The 22,363-nt window shown below is 43.1% G+C and overlaps 1 protein-coding gene across 1 annotated transcript in view; it reads right to left on the bottom strand.

Annotated features, from left to right (window-relative positions):
• MIPEP (mitochondrial intermediate peptidase) overlaps positions 1-22,363 on the bottom strand; it is a 700,113-nt gene that overhangs the window by 532,429 nt on the left and 145,321 nt on the right. Inside the window, exons 10-11 of the mRNA XM_069202242.1 lie at positions 18,957-19,009; positions 2,228-2,381 (exon numbers count right to left, since the gene is read on the bottom strand). Coding sequence (XP_069058343.1) covers positions 2,228-2,381; positions 18,957-19,009 — 207 coding nt within the window. The remainder of the gene's footprint in view (positions 1-2,227; positions 2,382-18,956; positions 19,010-22,363) is intronic.

Here is a 22,363-nt window from a genome sequence, read left to right as displayed (position 1 = left end):
CTACTGGGGAGGGGCAGAGGGGGTAGAGGGTGCAGGGCTAAGAGTGTGACTGAGTATGCACACAAGGTTTTGAGGTGCAAACAGAAAGTAGAATGGGCTTTAAGGGTACAAGAAATAAGGGCTTGCCTGGCCTTTAGCTTGGCGCTGAAGGAACCCACAAAGAAATCTGAAGCAAAGATGGGCATGCATTGAGAGTGTTAATCCAGGACAACAGTGATGTTCCTGCTCCAAGAGAATGAAAGAGGCCACTGCTTCCTCCATGGAATCAAGTCTTCAAGGAGGAGATATAGAAGAAGGGGGTTCCTTTAATCAATTGTATTTTAACAACATCATTGGTACCAACTGGGTGCTACTGCGGTTCAGAGAAATTATACAGATAAGAAACTCCACAGGGAAGGAGGAGGAGTCTGGAGTGTGATGGGCCTGATCAGGCAGGTCAGAAGGCATCTACTAGAAGAGCTAGGTTTAGTTCCCCTGCGCATCCCCATGGACTCTCCAGAGAGGGCTGAGACTGGTAATACTGACTCATTAAAGAGTAGTAAGATTGCATTCTCTGCTCATCTGGTTAGAAGATGGTGTAATGGTTGCTCTTGATCTAAGTGCCAAGACGAGAAGGCTCAAACGGAGCAGTGCATCACAGTTTCTCAAATTGATGAGGACCTGTACCCAAGATGGGGCCTGGTATGCCTTTTCTGGACCACAGCAACTGGATCAAGCTGAAATCAGCTTTTATACCCAAAGTGAGAATGAGATATGCAACCAGAGAATTTCACCCTCCATGGGGTTACATGCACCTTCATTTATGGCCAATGAACAGTATGTCTTCCTGCATCACTAAAAGAAAGAGAACTCGTTTTCAAACCTTAAAAATTGAACTTTTGTATACAGTGCTTTATTATGAAATCAGGAGTCTCCTCTAGAATATGTTTGTTCTTGCTCAGTACGAAGGCCAAAGGGTTCCCAGAAGGATACTACGTCAATTTGTAGCCTTAAATGCAGCGGAGTATCCTGGATTAACATTCACAGATGGAAGAGAGAGGGTCTGCTGAGGCAAACTACCAGTGACCAGACATGAAAGGCTTACATTCAGGGCATTTCAGGAAAATATACCAAAACTGAAATAAGAGAAGGCCAGAGGTGATTAACATGGTGACAGTGAGAGAAAGCCATGGCACAGTCATTAATAGTACCATGCTAATGCCATTAAAAGGACTGTCCAGCAATGTATATAACTTCTTTAATTGAAACATATATTGCTTGTCTCAGAAAGCAAAATAATATGATGCCTTAAAACAAGACATCATGGATTTGAAGCAACTATAAGTGAAAATGTGCCAACATATTTTTAGATAGCCTACACAAATTGCATTTTTTGTCTAGATAAAAAATAATATCTTTACATAGACTATTATCATCTTCACTGCAACTCCAACCCTCATCGGAACAATGACTGGATTAGCAAAGGGTAAGTGGCTGACTATGGAAGTGAAGCAACGTGTACTCAGATATTCGTACTCTTGTAGCACAGGTCTGCCAACCCTTAACATGTTTTCATTGGAAATTGTGGTTCAGATATGTTCTGTTGCACCTGGTGTACCTACATTGGCCTTCTAATTTACTGTCTACATATAATTAACTTTTTCCAGATTATCATGATTTTACTTCAACTTTTATTTTACTTCTCTATAATGATAAAAAGGAACCCTCACATTCCCATCTGCTATTCTCATTATGTGAATCCACAAGATTATTTTTTTGTAACGTGCTGCTATACCACGTTGGCCCACTACACTGAAGGAATTAAATGAATTATCTGCAGTAGGCTGGTAGAATCCACATTTAAAAGCTCTCACACATGCGTCCTTTGCTTATGTATTCTGTTGCCAGTGTATTTGCTGGGACGAATGAACTTCCAGTAGCAGCATCTTCCTATTGCTACTGTGTCATGATGCATTTGAAATATTTCAAAAGGATAACTAAAGTTGTTGACATTCAATATGTCAAAAGACTGTAATGGATGCAGATGTTCTCTAAGGTTACTTTGTGTTCAAATCAATTATTGGCAAACAAAATAATGAGGACATTTACGTCATGGTTACAAGCCTCTGATTTTTGGTGAATGGTTCTATTTCTTATCCATTCATATAAGCAATTGTTTATAGAAGAACAAGTGGTCACTTTGTTAACAGGGTATGCACATGCACAGTGACATGAGTATGCTACTCACCAGCTTGCGAACATCCTCAGACCAGACCTCTCCATTCTCAGGTTGTTCAGCATACAAGGAAATACCTAACAACTGGCTGAATAGCAAATTGAGTCCTTCCATACAAGCTCCAAGTGAGAAAAATGGAGAGTACAAGCTGGGCTCTATGTTATACCTGGCAGGGTAAAGAAAACATTATTTTGAAGAACAAGGAAGTAAATGGAATGTAGGGTGAAATGCAATACACACTGCATTACATGAGATAAATGTCAGAGACACTATCAAGTGAAACATCGGTATCTAAAAATGACAAAAGTAGCTGATTGTGCCGCTAACACAAACTCAGCTCCCATTATCAATAACTGGTTTGATCACTCTAGAAAGAATACGTTTGTTGATATGGTTAAGGAATCATACAACCAAAGGTACAGCAAATAAAAGCATATTGAAAAACATCTATCATTTTAAATACAATTAAATACCCAAGGTAGGCACTCAGCCTTAGGTGGAAATTAAATCAGTTTGCTCACAATATAAACTAAATATTCAAGCTTTGGTGACCGGTTAATCTAATGTTGACATCTCAAAGGTCCTAGCAGGCATCCTAACATGCAACAGCCTCAAGATAGGATATGACAAGTAAGCATTTAATCAATGTGTGATAACAATGACTCTGTAGCTCTTACACATTAGGAAAATCAATGCTATCATAAAACGTGTTTGTTAGTCTTAAGTTTCTCCCTCCAATCAAGGCAGTACACCACAGAGCAAATTACTGGTGATACAATATTGGACAGCATAAGGTTTCTACTGCTCAGCCCAGATTGACTTACTAAGGATGTACTGATAATTCTGTTTTGTGTCCTATACAGCCCCATCATCTTACCTCAAAGATAAACTCAAGCAATGGTGGATCCTTCAACACCAGAAGCAAGTCTCATTTCACAATAAAAATTCCCCTCACACTAAGACAAATTCCTGATTACGTCCACATAGCTACTAACCAGTTTGTCTTCTGCTGGCTCTTAAAACAAACTTTTTTCACATTACGTAATGATTACTTCTTCAAATAGTCCTGTTTATCACCTAATTTACATTATTTCTTTACTCCTTTTTTTGTAAGGCACTCTGTTCATCAAGTGGTTACATTCACGCTCTAAAAATGGCAACGAAAATAACAGACTTCTGTTACAAAATGGCATATTTATTGGCCTTCTAAAATCTCCTTTGTCTTGAGTGAAGATGGGTTGAACTGCCACTCCCTTTGTTCTTTCAGAAGTCCACACAATTAATCGAATCTCTACTATAAGACGGGTGCTACAACTGCTGCCCTTTTGTAGAGATACTGGTTCCTCATATGGCTAAGGGATCATTGTCCGTCTGGCTAAGGGGAACAATCGTATTGAATTCTTGCTTAAGATCTCTAAAATCCTCAATCACTTGGCATCTAAGTCATAGATCTACCCATCACCGGTTTCGAAAGAATCCAAACATGAGGTTATTTTCCTTATTAAGGAAGACTGACCCTAGTTTTGATAAGGTAAGTGTCAAGTTGGCTTTATTCCAATAGATCTGAACAACACCTTAGCTTGCTTCTCCATTCTATAACAACAACAAATACTACTGGTAGCTATAATATATAGAAATAACAAATGCATACAAATATAGGCCCATGCTCACTAAAATAATATCTATAAACGATGGCGATTAATGCGTTTAAGGTAATTATATTAGAGCTGCTGCTAACATACTACTCTTCTATGGAGCTACATTATGTTAGACAATTCATATCAACAATGAAAGACCACCACCCCCCAGGGGCGTGGCCACGTCGACGTCCATGATGGCCACTCGCTATGAAGCTCTAATGGCGTCCCCCTAAAACCCGTCTGAATGGGTGGCCATCACGCAGCATATTAACAAGAGCATTCGGTGTGGGGGTGCCTTAAGGTGCGGAGAGCAAGGGGGGGCTGCAACCGAGGGCAGGGGAGGCCAGCAGCAGTGAGATTCCCCCATCGACCCAGCCTGGCTGGGCCCAGACGATCACGCTGCACAGCTGGAGGCCTGTGCACAGCCTGGGCGTGCTCTGCCGCAGCACTGCCCGAAGTGAGCGAATGGACAGTTGTCTGGGCCATCAATTCCTAGGGGGGCACCCACCTGAGAAGTGCTTGCCCACCCTTGGCCTGGCTCCATCACATGCAGAGCAAGAGAGCTCTGGCTCCCCATCCCCCTCTATTGTTGGGGATTCAGGCTGGTGGTGGAGGCCCCACACGGCCAATCTGTGGCCTGAGCCTGCCGGGCAAAGGGGCACGACCCACAGGCAGCGAGTACCAACTTGAATAAGCAACTGCACCTCATACCCTCTTAGCCCCGCAGATTTTAAAATCCTGCCCTGTGTTTTCTTGGGCGAGATGTTGTTTCTCCCAGCTGAGCCTGTGGGGCAACAGGGACACAGCCCTCCTGTGATGTTTGAGTGGGCCTGCTGTCTTACCACTGGTGCTACTGTAGGCTCTCCTTTGCATGCAGCTTTGAAGTGGGGCACCCCATAGCACCTTATCGCAGGCGTGGTACGCGGAGACCTAAAACAGCGTAAACTCCTTTTAGAGAAAAATGCGTCATTGGATGTGAATGTCCCATCACTGGTCTCGAAAGAGGACGCCACTGGAGGCCCAGCACCAGGACAAATGGCAGGCGCGTAGGCCATAATGACAGCGCTACGAGCGGGTTTCCGCACCAATGATGCCCGATTTGACACCTTAACAATTAAACTAGACATAAACGGGGGGGGCATCTTCATTGACCCAGACCCACCTGGAGGGCGTGAAGGAACACGTATCAGGACTGGAGGACGGAGCTGCCAAGATGGAGAAAAGGCTGGAGGGATTGGAGTCCAGGCTCAGGAAAATGCCGGTGAAGAACAAAGACCCAGAGGTCCACTACGTTTGTAGTGGAGAGGGTGCCTCGTACACTGGGGCCGCGGCCCATGCCAGGAGCTCTTGCTCGCCTCATCATTGCAAGGTTGCTCAACTACAGAGTTCGCGACACAGCGCTCCGCCTTGCAAGAGGAAAAGGTCCACTCCACTATCAGGGCACAAGCCCTATCCTATCAGGCACAGTTGTTTCCCTATTCCCAGATTTTACACCCGCTATCCACAACGCCAGAAGAAAGTGTGCAGATGTTAAAAATGCTCTTCGTAAGTGGGGCCTTCGTTTCAGCCTGCTCGACCCGGCTAGGCTGCGAGTCGATGTAAACGGCAAACCCCGTTATTTTGACTCCCCGCGAGTGCCCTAGCGTTTTGCAAACAGCAGGCCAACAATGGCTTGTCCCCAACAGAAGCAACTCTGGAGCACACTCCCCCAGATGTGGACCCTACCTCAAGTATGGATCTCTTTCCCCCGGACTAATGTCATTAAACTTATTTTCTGAGGACCCCCGGACTAATGTCATTAAAGGTACTTTCTGAGGATGCACACTATTGATTTCTTATGCCGCTGTTCCCTCATGCTGTAGCACTGGATGCAAAGTTTTTTATTTGGTCTGTTTGCTGTTATAACACAATGGACATGCTCATTCTTATTCCCGATTACTACATTCAATACGTTTCCCTTAGGGAGAATTACTGCCACGGTGTTGTTGCGCCCGCATGGTTGACAACAAGTTACACATTTCTGGGGCTAAATTGTTGTTTGGTTGGGGTTTATGGGACTCACTTGGCAGTTCCCTGCTAGGTGTGGGCGAGGGGAGGGAACCACATGTTAGTTGGGCTATTTATTTTAGCATATCACCCATGCCAGTGCAGGATACATCACAAGCAGGACAGATTACAATGGCATGGAACAATACACATGTAAAGAGCAACATACATAACAAGCAGAAGACAATTGACATTACTCTCATGTCGTGGAACATATGAGGACTCAATAATCAGCGCAGAGGCAAACAGGTTCTGCAATACCTGGCCAGACATAACATGCAGGTGGCCTTTCTACAGGAGACGCACCTCCCCGCAGGGGTCACCCATTCCTTCACACCCACCTGGGGGCCACACCGCTATTGTACTAGCTACAGCACATACTCCTGAGACACCTGCATTCTTATACACAAGAACCATCCATTCTGCTTCGACACCCTCTACGCCGACGATGAGAGCAGGTACATACTAGAGGCAGGTGTGCTAGCGGGACAGAGAGTACTGTTGGTCACATCCTACTGGGAGGTGGCTTCAACATGGTATTAGACCCCACATTTGAAGCTACAGCCTCTACACTGACCGTCAAGCCCCGATCACTCCAAGTTCTTCGGACCATCTGTTATACATATACACTACTAGACCCGTGGCAACTTCACAGCGCAAGCGCCCTGGCCTATAACTTCCATTCAGCACATCATGGCACTCGGATGCGCATTGACTACTGGTTACATTCCAAAACAATCACCCAATGGCTCACGTCCATCAAGCACCTTCCTCGTACTTTATCTGACCACTCGCAGGTGATAACACTCAGTATTCCCACATGAGGGGGCTTGGAGCGTCCATGGCATTTCCCGGACATGGCACTGCGTGGCTCGCAATTCCACTCTGAGCTTTGTGATGCTATCACCAAATATTTCGTCCCAAATAACAGTTCAGTAGCCACCCAAGCAACCCTATGGGATGTGTATGTCAAAGCCCGTAAATATGGTGTGGGGGAAAGGCCAAGGAGCACACTGGCCAGATTGTTTCATCCACCTCAATCGGCAACATACATATTAGAGTTGCAGAGAGGATGCCATGCATGCAATGGGATTTGCTGCAGTACAGAGTTAATTTTTCAACTACTGCACCCACCTCTATACAGCACAACGCCCCCCCCCCCCATCTCTTTCTGCGTTACATCAATACCTTGCAGAGGTGGCAATGGTCGGACTGACCACCGCCCAGCAACAATTCCTCAGTGAGCCCTTTTCTGTGGAGGAAATAGTGCAAGCTATAGATGCCTTGGAGGGGGCTCGGGCCCCTGGAGTGGGCAGGTTCACAGGGGCATTTTATAAAAAGTACAAACACATTCTGGCACCATGCCTACTATCTGTGTATGAAGAGGTTCTTAAAACCGGGGTGCTGCCCCTGACGCTGCGGGATGTGGTGATCACCCTCTTACCCAAGCCCAGTAAGGACCCTCTTCAGTGTGGTTCCTAACGACTCCTCTAACTGCTCAATTTTGACAACAAGCTACTGGCCAAACTACTAGCCACATGCCTCTCCCTTCTCCTAGACCAAATTATATCCCCAGCTCAATCAGGGTTTTATTCCACACCGCTCCACGTCTCTCTATCTCTGCACTATCTTTTCTGTACTGAATAGTGCGTCTCCTACAATACCAGCAGCGATCGCACTGCTGGACGCGGAGAAGGCATTTGATTCACTTGATTGGTTCTTCCTCCATGACACAATCCATAAACACGGGTTCTCACTGGGATTCATATCCCTGATCACGCTACTATACACACAACCAATGGCCACTAAACGGCTTAATGGATCTCTGTCATCATCCCTTCTCATTGAGCGGGGTACTGGACAGGGATATCCGCTATAGCCCTTACTCTTTATCATAGCTATGGACCCCTTAGCAGGCCATCTGCAACAGAAACACACCCATAGGGGCCTGCAATTTACCAACGGTTTACTATTGATCTCACTATAAGTGAATGATATTTTGTTGTTCGTACGACGACCCGATGATAGCCTCAAAACAGTACTGGACGAAGTAGTCAGGTTTGGCGTGTTTTCGGGCTGCATGTTAACTGGGGAAAAGCAGAACTTTTCCCACTTACAGACGTCATCACGGACAGAGTACCCCCTGAATTGGTGCAATGATTCAACTAAATACCTCTGCATCCACATACATCGGGATAAAGAACAAGTCATACAGCTAAATTACAGGCCAGACATTGAAAAACTGACTGCGCGGGTGAACTGCTGGATACGTCTCCCGTTATCCATGGCAGGCTGCATCTCCCTAATGAAAACGGTGGTACTACCCCAATTCATATATTTGTTCTTGAATATCCCCATTCCACTTATAAATTCCATTTTCACCACCCTTCATGGGCTGACGATAAGGCTTATGTGGGCAGATAAACACCACAGCATCTGATAAGAAATCCGGAGCCTCCTGTATGAGCACAGTGGATTTGGTGTGCCACACTTCCAACTATATTATCTGGTGGCACAATGTCACTTCTCATATCATTGGTTCCATCCTGACACATGCATTCCTGGCTGCCCCAGTCCCGTTATGTGTGCGATTGCCCCTGGGAATCCCCATAATTCCCAGGGACATTCAGACACTGGCAACCACCAGCTGGACATGGTATAAACGTGTCCATATTCTTCAAGGTGAGCTGCTCTACTCACCCGTGCTAACCCTGGCTAGTAAACCATACTACCTTTTCACACTAGTTCAACACACTATGCGGGCACTAAACCCCGACACCTTCAGTGATGTGTTCCCGGATGCCCATGTTTTTACATTTTACTTACGCTACTCACCTGGAACACTTTGTATTTCACCACCTTCAAAGGGCCCTAAGCGCCAGGTTCCCCTCATATCCATTAGCCCCAATGGATCCTCCCCCCTTAACTCTGGTAATTAAAGCCGACTCCGGTGCACGACTCACCTCCAAGTTTCTCCACGCGTGTCTCACCACTGTCCGAAAGGATATGGTCAGGCTTTTGTGCTCAAACCCGATTAGTGTCCTTTAATCATCAGCACAAACCTTTTCAATTCAAGTTCCTCCATAGGGCCTACATTACAACTAGTGGCATAGCCCGTATAGATCCCTCGCGATCTCCCAACTGCCTCAAATGCCAGGTACAAGTGTCTGACCTCCCACATATGAAATAGACATGTAGTGCCATTAACCACTTCTGGATTGAGGTGTTTGCCTGGCTCTCTCAGGTGTCAGACACTTCACTTCCACCTGACCCACTGATGGCCCTATTGGGCTATGTAGGGGACATTCCAAAAATTGTGAGGCATTTCACTGCTATTGAACTCCTGTTGGCAAAAAGAGAGATTGCACTGCATTGGGGCACCAGGCAACCACCTACAGTTACACAGTGGCTGAGAAGCCTCATCTATTGTGACAACACTATTGAAGTCTACGTATCACTCCAGCCTCCTAGGTCTATGCCTAAAGACATTTGGCAGCCATTAAGAGACTATTTACGTACTATAGACACCACAACCTTGAGCTCATAGCAACACACAACTATGTGATGGGGCTCGCACATGTGCTGTTTGCGCACCACACACAAGCAGGATCATTGGACTGTTGTACTAGTAGTTACTGTCCCTGTTTTCTGTTGCTCTGTCTGTACGATAGATATGCTTGTCATAATTCACTATTCAAATATTACGCTAAATTAAATGCACTGTGCACTACTCCTTTAAAGGACTATTATGACTTGTCTTGCATTGTTGTATACCTCGAAAACTGATAAAGTTAAAAAACAAAATAACAATGAAAGACCCCAGCGAAAACGTCCTCAACTAACTTGTACCACACATTACTCGTCACTTCTGGAGTGTGAATACGTAGTATTATTTTAGGTTAAATTATTACCGTACACACATCAAAATTCTAAAACTCTTTTTGTTTTAGAGGTATACAACATAATCTTGTCCTGTAACACTAAAATATAACACTTTTCTGAGGTATAGGGTTTGCAGACGAAAAGACCAGTGACTCAATGGTGGGAGGCAACATTAAATGGCTGTACAAGGCAATATTGTATGCTACATGGTATAAGGATAACCAAGTGCATGAGTCTTATAACAGAAATATAATCTAACACTTTCATGGGTGAAATATTCAAAGCAATTGCTTCACAATATACAAAATAGGATCTAAACAAATGAGCATACATTTCTTTCAGAACCAGCTAATTTATGCCCACCTTTCATGTTTTCCTTTTTTGTTGTTTACAACGGTAAAATGACTGCCGAGTTAGGTCGATTCTTCCCGCTCAAAGCCATATATATTTTTTTTTCGGCACACAAAGTGTAAGGAAGTCACAAGCAAAATGGCATAGGGGAGAATTTGGAAGTTTCACGTACCTTAGCAGAGATCCCACAACACTCCTAAATTATTTATTCAAAAGTGAGATGAATGCCAATAATCTTCTTGCAGTTTCTTAGTTTCAGCTTTATTGGTGGAGTTCAAGCTCAAAGTTTACACTTAATCAATGATACTGAACATGCGTCAATGAACAATCAGAAGTTAAAGCATTTAACGATAAAAACGTAAAGAAAAAAAAAAGTTGATAAAAAAATATTAGTAAGATTTTTTTTTAAAACCACTAAAACGAAAAAGATGAAGGTGGAAAAACAAGTGAAAACAGGCTTACTTTAATATTTCATAATAAAATCTCTTGGGACCCCTCATTATAATGCTTCTTGCAGCTTGGACTGGTCTAAGAAAGGCTGCCTCTTCAGGTTGTTGTAGAAGCACCACGAGAACGCCAGACTAATGACACAATGGTGGATATTTGACAGGGTGATACAATAAGTTACCCAGGGACTTAGAATTTTTCTTGGGGTACAGTTAACATCAGTGATAGCAGGTTTCAGTTGCTATAAAATTTAAGTTTTGCAACCTGGGGTCAGACTGACAGTACCAATGATTGAAGCAGTGGAGGTGGAGAAGAATTCAATCAAGAGAAGCCCCCTCCAGAAGCCGCAGAGACTATGCAATCACAAGATCCACAGTGTGGGGTTTTTCCTGGTCTGTTGTGCAGATGCAGTTTTCTGGGAGACCAGGGCTCCACTACCAACACAAACCAAAGGCAAATCTTAAAGATGGTTTGAAGGTCTCTAATTAGCTTAGTTTCTAGGAGCACGTACTGCTGTAGCATAAGAAGAGTAATCACTACAGTCTCTCGGGGTAGTGCCCGCAGGGACAAATGACAGATTTCTTCAGAAACTTTTTCACAAAATTCAGACTTTGGGAGCTTTTTAGTTGTGCAGTTCTTGATACTCAAGGGGGACTATCTTATGAATTTTACTTCACACTCTGCAGCCAAATGAAATTATAATCCACTTCGTTGAGCAGCACATGCCACAGTGCTTCAAGACCACAGCTATCGGCTTCAATACCCTCTTCTGTTGTCCTCTCTAAGAGGCCCACTCTTCACTTTCCAAATGAGGTAGACAGCTTGCACTACTACTACAAGGATCGGGTTCTTCGAGATTTCAGAGGTCTTAAAGCCTAACAAGGAAAATGTCAGCTTTGTTCCTCAGCACTCGTCAGGTAACTGCAAGATCAGACCTGGAAGCAATTGTCAGTTGAGCAGGGATACTAGCAATCATTATGCTCCTGAGATGAGCAGAGAGGAGTATCTCAAAAAGGCTTCAGGCAGCAACTTACACCACTGTTGTAAGCGTTCTTCTGGATAGAAAAAAAGTGTTTCTTTAAGTGCACTCTTTGGTACCCAAGCCACAAGAATTGCCCACCTTAAGCAGCTAACAATTTCACAAACGGTGGTACGTGTCCCTTAATTCCCTAGTATGTTAGGACTATCTCATTAGGCTATTCCTGGTCATAAAAATACACTCACATCTATCTTTCTGGTTTCCATAAGAAGTACCAAAGTTTCCAAAGTTTATTGAGTGTTCGCTATAAATAACGTCATCATCATTCGTCACAGTACAAAGCGTAAAAATTAAGAAAGAAAAGCCACAACTATGGCCAACTATGAAACAAGCACTGGAAAGGTAATCTAGCCTTGGAATGCTTGTTAAATTATTATTTTTAACATTTCTTGTTGCAAGTATAAGCCAAATGAATAAGAACAAAAGGTTGCCTACTATATGTGGCCACCAAATGCTTGAAATAAAAACGTTAAACTTAAAAAAATATTCACAAATGTGGTTGTTTTACTAGTGCTGTTAAAAAACAATCCATTCAGGCAAGGCATGCAGTTTATTATTATTGTTTATTAAAGCAACAAGAATAAATCACTATCCAACAATGCACTCAAGCTGCAGGCAGCTTCAATGTCACTTAAGCACGTTACAGGAAATAAATTACTATCGAACTGGGCATCGGATACGCAGGCAAGACAGACATTTTTAAAAGATAATATATTAAAAATATATATTTTTTTAAAAGCACTCTTTGAAAGAGCCTATGCTGTACGGTGTAGCACGCTGATACAAAATGTGAATAACAATTCAATAGAACAATGGATGACGCCTGCTGACCAAAACCCGCTCCAGGTATGTACATTACCAAGGATTCTTTTTTTTAGGAGGCAATAGTCTGGAGAAACAGCTAAAGCCGCCTCAAAGGCCAGACCTGAAAACAATATAGTTAAAGGTCTTATTTTTATGTTCAATGCATTCTGGTCACAAAGTGTTGGTGTCACTAAGATGTTACTGTGTTGCAAAAATGCACATAGTTAAAACAAGGGCAATATTTACTGCCACCAATGGTTCGGCTAAACTAGAAATAATGTTCCAGGATTTGCTTAAAGCATGTCTATCAACAGGACGAATGCATTTACTTAGCCATGAGAAGGTAGTTAATATCAAACTACTATTTTAATAAAAGAATAATCTGTGTCTTCAGTAGCTAAACATCGTAATGCCTAATAAAACTAAACAAAGGGTGCAGCACTTGCAAATAAAAGCATCTCTGAATCAAAGCAATTAGCGGAGTGATACTGAATGACTCAAAATAAACTAAAGTGAGGTTTGAAGTATGAGTGGCTTCCCTAAGCACTATAAGGATAATGGGAAGTGGCGGAAAGGCGTAAACAAAGGACTTTTTCACTGAGGTTAAACACGTGGCATCCATCCACAATGAATGGTACCTCCTGCTGGTGAAGTACTGGTATTACCTGTTTAATGGTGTTGCAAACAAATCGAAAACTCTGCTTGCCCCAACAACGAAAGATCTTGAGCATTACGTCATGATGTTATTTGCACTCCTGGGACATATTTTCTCATCTTTTTGGAGCATCTGTCCCATATTAATATTCGGGCAGCTCTAAGCTGTAGAAGATTTAGATGAAGGCCCTCCTCCTAAGTAGACCAATGACTTACAGCTTCCAATTTGTGAAGCGGGCACACCAGCCTTCCAATCAAAAGCCTCTGCAGGTAACATGGTGGAAAACCAGATAATACCTATTTGCAGTGATAACTAGGCCCACACTGTTGAACAGTTCTGTAGAGACAATGTAGATCTCTCTGCCTTGAGTATTTCCTTTCTCCAAGCAATCGTACCTTTAGGAGATGATATAGTGGTCTTCCATCAGAGATAAAATGCCACTGGTGCCATGCATTTTAAAATATCCATGAGTCCAAAAGGCAGAACCTTGAACTGGCAAGGGCACTCAGCTACCTAGAATCTTAGATACTGGTGCTGTTTGGATGGGTATGTACATCAAAATAGGTAACCTGCGAATCTACAGAGGTCCGGAACTCTCCCACTTGAAGCAACCGCAGTAATTCATAGGAGTTATTATCCAGAATGACTACTTCTTTAAATATTTTTGAGCCGATAAGGTCACCATTCTTTTGGTTTGTTTTTGATTAGGACAAGTCCAGAGAATAAACGCTGCTGTCACTGGGCATGTGGCCAGGCTTCCGGCTCGTTTTTGAAGCATGGATCTTATTTCTACTTACAGGATTTGTAGGTGCTGGTGAATGGCCCTCCACCATGGTACCTGCAGCGGCTTTTGATTGAACTCAAGCATGTGACCGTATTTTACTAGTTCCAACACTCACAATTGGGTGTAATTGCCATTCAGAATTAAAAAAACAGATATTTTGCATCCCACCAGGTCTGGATTGGAAGCAGATGATGGAGGAACTGGACTTGGACTCAAGTTGCGCTGGGACCAGTGAAGAATATTGTCAATGTGAAGAGACGTGCTCTCAGTGGCTGATTTTTTCCTAGGTTGTTAATTAGGGCCAGATGTAGCAAAGTCCCAAATTGCAAGTCGCAATTTGGGATGCAGAAAGGTGTCTCAGACACCTTCTGCGAGTCGCTATGGGGTCGCAAAGACCCACCTCATTAATATTAATGAGGTGGGTCGCAATTTGCGACCCCATAGCGAGTCAGGGCACTCACGGGGATGGAGGCCTGCTGGGAACAGCAGACCTCCATGTCCGTGACTGCTTTCAAATAAAGCAGTTTTTTTTTTTCAAAGTGCAACCCGTTTTCCTTAAAGGAAAACGAGCTGCACTTTGAAAAATAAACCGAAACCTTTTGTTTCGGTATTTTTCAGGGCAGGTAGTGGTCCATTGGACCACTGCCTGCTCTGAAAAATTATTTTTTGGTCCAGTCACACAGGGGAAGGGGTCCCATGGGGACCCCTTCCCGTTTGTGACTGGGTTACCATCCACTTCAAGTGGATGGTAACTGCGCTTTCAAATGAAATTGCATACCAGTGCGACTCGCAAATAGGAAGGGAACACCCCTTCCTATTTGCGACTCGGAAATGCATTTTGCGAGTCGGTTCCGACTCGCAAAATGCATTTCACATAGCAAAGTGTCTTTAGCGACTCGCAAACGGCGATTTTCGCCGTTTGCGAGTCGCTAAAGCTTTGCTACATCTGCCCCTTGGTGTAGGAAGAAAATAATTGAGGCTCTCTCATTAGAGGAGGCGAGTGTACATTCACCTCAATGGGTAAAGTTCGAATCTTTTTTAATTAAGTAACTTGGTTACTAAAGTACAAGGTTTTCAAGTTGTTACTAAAGAATTTGTCTATGTACTGCTACTGAAATATTAAAGTGGTACTCCCAGCTTCACGATGGGGAATAATTAACGCATATGAATATATGAAAGAAACGCTGGAGAACGGGTTGATACCAATCGGCAAAGTACTCACTCTTTGGAGGTATCCCGTGACCCCATGCACCAGCACTCCAGAAGCAGCTGTGCAAGACTGGGGCAGGCAGTGAGTCTCAGACTGAAGTATCATAACTTCCCCCTTCACACCAGCTTTAAAAAGGAAAGTGGCTGCAGCACCATCTATGACACTCTTTAGTGTCATGAGCAACCAGGCTTCTTGCAACACGTCATTGCCTCACGAGCTCTCTCGCTACCAGAAACAGCGACAAGCTGCCAAAGACACAGCCTCCCGGATCTGGGACTCAAATGTGCCCGCTCTTTGATATCCAAGGGATGTGCTGAGCAAGAGTGGCAGTGCTGCTCAGCCTCAAAACCAGCTGCTCTGGTTCAAGAAGTACAAGGCCAGTCTGGTCCCAAGCGCTTGGCCACTCAAGCTTTTGTGAGAGCAGTCATACATTATGCTTCAGATGGATCGCACAAGCCTTTAATCACCTTCCTTACATTAACAGCACAGGGCTCCCTCGTAAATACGTGACAATTTAAGTCAGGGCAGCGGTTGTGCATATATTATATGATTTATCACAATGTATTAATGGCACTCAAACAACTTCGTGACATCATTTGAAAATACTCAAAGAATACAAATGCAAGGACATAGATCTGTTGTTTCTGGAAAGTTATAACCGTATTCACAATAGTTAAGGTTCAGAAGCCATTATTTATGTATGGTGGTGAGGCTTGAGCTCCCCCCATCCATTTCCATTTTACTTGAGTCTGCATGTGGAGGAAGGTAGAGTTGCTGTCAAGCTCTACCCTCCTTCACGCCCAGTGCACAGCATTAGAGACCAAGACAGGCCACTGTTGATACTGTTTGACATGGTGTGCGAGGCTTCTGAAACTAGCAGAAGCTACAGCTGCTACTGCAGTTACCGTATACCTTAAATTCAACCCCACATTAAAAATACAGTATGTTACAAGCCCTATAATACACCAGCCCCCCACCCTACTCACTTGGGACAGCCCGAACTCACTTCTCCAGCTGGCTTTCTACTCAGTTGCATCACCACACACAGAGGTATGAAGCAGCAAGGGGAATGCATGCCAAGATAACTAGGGACAGTGCATTCTCTGGCACAATTCTGTCCCCACACCCTCTGACTTTTCTCCTGAAAAGCATACCTAAAATCTCCAGCTTAATGGAATAGCCTATGATTCAAGAAGAGGAGGTTTGGGGCCTGGCCAAAATTTGGTAGGATGGACAGAGATGCACTTCTCATTGGCAACAAGAAGTGCAGCTCATCCTATCTGTGCTTTGTTCCTTGCAGCAGAGGCTGCTCAGGCCGCACCACTTTATGTTACTTTCTGATTAGTGATTAATGCTGTTAGAGCAAATACATTCTTTGCTGGTTAGTGCACTTTGAGTACAAGCGTAGATGGCAGGCCTGCATTCCCTACTCGCATACCCCTGATGTGTTCCAGCATCTTTATTAGTTGGCAGCCCAGGGTCAGTTCCTATAGCCTGCTGCATTTACTCTATTCCCACATATTAAACCACGCCTTATAGTAGAGATCCCACCGTGGCTTCTGTCCATTACTAAGAATATCCACAAAAATGTCCCTGTCGTACCAGGGTTCAGCTGCTGAAGAAGGAGGGAATTAGATGTAGTGCATAACATGCTAACGTCTCACCATATCCTACTCAAGTCAAGGCCTGGCAAATATAAGTCAACTGTAAATAGTAGTTGATCTTTGTGTGTCATACTGTGAATGCCTTTAGGTAGCCCTTTCTGCAGTGGAGCTGTCTTTTTGTAAGATCAAGGCCAGGGCACCATTGTGATGGTAATCCCAAATGCCCCGACTCTCTCTTAGAAGATCTGTATTTCAGTTACTTTCTTCCACTCTTTACTTTGAAGCCACTCAATCCCTTGAATATCGATATCAGTAGGGTTGGGCGGAACTTGGTGAATTCCTTTCCGTGGAGTTACATAAAAACTCTCCAAGATTCCATGGAGTTCCACCAACGGGCAGAAAAAATGCATGTCATGCAGCAATTTATCGCCAGCAACACGTTCTGCATTTTAAAATAAGTGCAAATGGCAACATGCTGTGTGCAAGGGCGCAAACCACTCCAGTTGATTTTGCTGCCGCTTCAGTAGAAAATCTACTCAAGAAGCAGCTGTTTGTCTGCAGCTACTCATGTTAGAAAATCGCACCGAAAGGCTTCCTAGCGACCGGAAGTTGCACTACGGGACGCCAAATCTCAGTAGCCAGCTTGCTTGCTGGAGCCTTGTGCTCTTCCCGTTGTCATCGCGTTGCCTGAATGGGAAAAAGTGTGCAATACAGTGACCTTAGGAATTTGGGCGGACCTCCACATTAAAAATGAGTAATAGAGAGTTGCCAAATTCCACCAATTCATCAAGTGGAATTGAAAAATCCTCCTCGGCGCACAATCCCAGCTTCCGCTTTGGAAATAAACATATCAAATAAATTAAGTGTACACAGAGTACCTAAAATTGCCCTGAATTACTGGATGTGTATAAAGAGCGTATTTTTGGGTCAAAGTGACAGGATGCAGCCACAGTGAAACCTGCTCCCTTTTATACCCAAACTGAGTGCTACGAGTGAAAAAACAAGAGTGGTGCTACGGTGCTTTCCTTCAAGCAAGAAAGATTAAAATAATCTATTTCTACTTCTCAATGAGAATTAGGCTTCGGGCCACTTTCCAACTTTTTAATGGTAGATCCAGTTTCGAATAATTAAAGCTATTTCTTTCATTGTCTTTTACAAAAAGATTATAATGTAAGCAAGAATGCTCAAAATGCTAACAGCAAAAATAAGAATGTTCAGTAAGAAAAGCATTGTGAAGCCCTTTTCGAATCATTGAAGTGAATAAAGAAAAGCAAAACGCCACAGAGTGCTACAAACTATTTCACCATACTTCTGGATATGCGTTCAGCTCTGAGCATTAGAAGAGTGTAAACTATTTTTATAGCATACAACACCAAGCATTACAAATTAGACAAGCATTTGCAATACAATGGGTCTCGCGTATGCTTGAGTTAGAGCTATTTGCATTGTAAATTCCCAACAGGACTTTTCTTGCCATTTAAATTGTAAATGAAAAGTAAAACAGTTAACATAAGTGAGACGATTCAAAGCGCCATGGCCGCCATGAACATGGAGAGGCACAAAAACAAAAAGAAGTTCGCTCACAGTCAAACTTATCGGCAATCATGCAATTATCCATGTAACAGGGGTAGTCTGCAAGGCAGTAACTAAACCGCCCCATGGATGCACAAATGCAAAGCATTTGCCAATGATAAAGGATTTTTGAAAGGCAAGCCCATGAACGAGTGAAAGTGATAGGCGTGCGGTGGGCATGGTTAAAAGTCCACAGCACTTACAACAGGTCAACCGCTCTCAACCTAATAAAAACAGCTATTTTAACACAAAATATTAGTCCTCCAGGTGTCTTGCGTGGGGGATCCTAGGCCAGTCCGGAATTGCTGGGCTTCAACTGTGTCATATACTTCTAGTGCCCTGTGGCCAAGTTAGTACTATAATAAACAATGAAAGCGCTATATAAATACAATTACAATACAATACAATGGGCATCAGATAGGCTTTCTAGCATACTGCACTGCATCACCACACAGCATGTGACAATGTACTTTAGGGTCATGGACAGCATCCATGGCATCACTGGAACCACTTTGTTGTAACAGAGATCAGACTTGAGTGCCAGGCCAACATCACTAACCATCAAACAGCGCTGAACTGTTATACACTCAGGTCCTCGGACAATTTATTTGCACTGACTTCACTGGACCAGCGTGTTAACACTTAGGAAAAAGTGTGAACTGCTGGCTTTGGCAATGCTTGTTACAACATATGTTTGAGTAACTCACCGCTCTGCACGGAGCACTCCGCTGTAGTATGGATGATCCCATGGCATTAGTTTCTGCAAGAAAACAAAATTTTTTTTTCAAATTTTGCCACACAATATTAACTGTTGTTTATTAGGTCGAGCTTAAGCATTCAACCTCGTCTATACTTTTTGTATACGTCTTATGGCTTAAAGCAACTTTGTTTGTTGGTTGCAGTGACCTTTAAAAATCTTGGTCGCTAGTGGTCAGTTCTGCCTTTTTCTCCCTCCTTTTTCTGTTTCAGAGCAGTGACCAACTACTGTATTATTCCACTTTGATTTCTTTATGTATTGCTGTGATGGACTTTTTTTGTTATTTCTTTGTTGCTGTCTTTTCACTGTGGGTGTTTAGGCTGGTAGCTGCCTGTTCTATTGCAGCATTCCGTTCCTCCCGCCTCCTCCCATGTCGCTGACATTTGTTTGGGTTTATTCCAGTGCTGTCCTCATTCACCTCTGGCTTCTAAAATAAGCTTATTTTACAAAAGAAACACACATTTGTTTAGCTCACTGCTTGCGAAAGCCACAATATGCCCTTTCTGGTAGAATGTAGCTAAACCTAGAAGCAATGATGTGAAACTTGCATTGCCTCGCAGAGTTTCTCTCTCCAGGGCCCCTCCTTGACAGTACTTAGAACTTCTCACACAGGGCATTGCTCATCTCCTTTACTGGGGCCATAAATCTGCTATACTATTGTTAACTTCATTAGAGCTTTGTTGAAATGTGAGGCAAGAACTCTTGCAAGACTTTTAATTCTGTTAAAATAAAAAGAAAATACTTTTCCAGCCTTATTTTCCAATTTCTGTTCAGACTTTTCTGATGTCAGTAGCCGCCAGTGACCACAAAAACATGGCAGGAAAAGATGAAAGTATGAGACAGAGTTGACCAATTTATGTGGCAAGAAAAGTCCAGGTCTGAATTTACAATGTCAATAGCTATAACTCAAGGAAATGCAAGACCTATTGCATTGCAAATGCTTGTTACATACATTACCACTTTAATGGCTTTATAGGATCTGTTGAGTGTATAAACCTACAGTCATCCACATATTTTCTTCAGTTCATACCTTGTGAATAATCTATAAAAACATCTGGTGTAAATCTTAAAAAGCTATGGGCATCCAATTTGCTACAGATTAAATCTATGAGTTGGCACCTAAAAGTCTATTATTTTGGTTCTAGATATTCTTTTTAAGTTAAAAAATACTTGATGTATTATTAATTGCCTCGTATTAATATAAAATTAACCTCAAATTTAATTCAAGTGTTTAATAAAGATGAACTGGCTTGTTAAAGAACTTTAGCATAATCTACATGTTTAACACAATTTAGAATTAAATAAGTAATGTTGTTTAGAGGGCCCTGAAAGGTTTTTAGAAAGCTTAACAAAATAGTTTAGTTCTTTAAAACTACGCAAAAAATGTTTAACTTCACAACATTCCAGCTTTTATAGCTAATAACACTCTTAACCAGTAATTAGTGTAACCTTTTAAAAAGATAGTAACTACTTTAAAATATTTATAAGACTTCAAAAGCTTAGACATTCTTGATTAATTACAACTTAAAAAACAAAAAAGTTTTTTATGAAATTCTGAGATGTCCGAAAGCATTAAAAATGTTGAAAACTTACTAGAAATGCATCACACATTTCTAAAAACCTCAGGCTTTTCACATTAAAATAAATCCTACATTTAATTTACTTGTAATTCCCTAGTCAAACGGTACGCCATGTACCCAGGGCCTGTAAATTAGATGCTACCAGTGGGCCTGCAGCAGTGACTGGACCACCCACTTAAGTAGCCCTGTAAAACATGCCCTAGGCCTGCCACTGCAGACTGTGTGTGCAATTTTAAACTGCCATTTCGACCTGGCAAAATCAACATTTTGTCAGGCCCAAACATTCCTTTTTAACACATAAGTCATCCATAGGGTAGGCCACGAACAGTCCAGAGGGCACAGGGCAGTTTAAGTTTTACATGTCTGGGTAGTAAAAATATTTAGGCCCAGCTCCCCCCTTTCACTTACCTGAGACTTGTCCTCCGACCAGTCTAGACCCTTCCAGACCTGGCCTTTGCACTTCGATGTCCTGCCTCACTCCTAGCATCCTTAGAGCCAACCAACCAGTTTCCACCAATTACCTAAACTACAACATATCACAATTCAGCAGATTGATCTCAGCCTGTGCCAACTTCCTAGCACTGGAGCACTAACCACAGGAAACCAACGAGCAAGCCAGGTGGTATACCGACGACCTCAGAGAATCCAAACATCAATGCAAATGAGCTGGAAAAGAAATGGCGAACCAGCTAGGACACCACTTTCAGAAAGACTAACTAGGCTGCGCTCAGACACTATCACTGCCAGCTAACGGATATAAAGAAAAGGGCCCTGGCAGTGAGAATAGATACCAGCTTCAAACAACTACAAAGAACTATTCACAATCATCAAGAATTCTCCAACCCAGCAGCCAACACCATCAGCCATTTGCAAGGATTCTGGAGCAACATCTCCAACTTCTTCACAACAAAATATACAAGATCTACAGCAACCTCAATGCACAGCTCAACCCTGAAGACATAATTGACCAGCTGTCCACCAATGCAAATGAGGACAAACAACTAACTAGCTGGAAACCACTCACCAGCAAAGAAACTGCTGCAATCATAAAGTCAATCCACCCAGGCGCCCATATGGATCTATACCCCCACTACATTTACAACTTGGGAGGAACTACAATCAACCCTATGCTCACATCCATCATCAAGACCTCCATTGAAACCTCAATCTTCCCGGATAGCTGGAAGCACACACAAGTTATCGCACTCCTTAAGAAACCATTAGCAAACCCAATAGAACTCTGCAACTACCGGCCTATCTCACAGCTACCATTTTCAGCCAAAGTCCTGGAGAAGGTGATCAACAAGCAAATGTTCAGTCACCTAGAATTCCACCAACCACTGGACAGGATGCAACTGGGCTTTTCAGCAACTACAGCACCAAAACAGCCCTCATCGCAGCCACAGACTACATCCACGTCATCCTTGGTAAAGGAGAAACCAGCCACTCAGCTCAACCTTCTTCAACATATACATGACACCCATTCACAGACATCATCAGAACTCACAAGTTCAATGCCTTTTTTTAAGCTGAAGGCACGCAGCTCATGCTTTCCTTCACGGACGACTCCAACACCACCAAAACAACTTCTCGAACTGCATGACCAGTGTGGCAAACTCAATTGAAGAGAACTGCCTGAAGCTCAACAACAACAAGAAGGAAGCACTGGTCTTCAGGAAAAAAGAGCTCACCCTGGGATTCCTCCTGGTGGCCCATGAAACCAGGACCCACACCTGTCCCACTTGATCACGGCAGAATCTTTGGGCTTCTCCTGGAC

Source organism: Pleurodeles waltl, chromosome 8, assembly GCF_031143425.1.
Source record: "Pleurodeles waltl isolate 20211129_DDA chromosome 8, aPleWal1.hap1.20221129, whole genome shotgun sequence".
Lineage (NCBI taxonomy): Eukaryota > Metazoa > Chordata > Amphibia > Caudata > Salamandridae > Pleurodeles > Pleurodeles waltl.
This window is presented reverse-complemented; position numbering and strand designations above follow the sequence as displayed.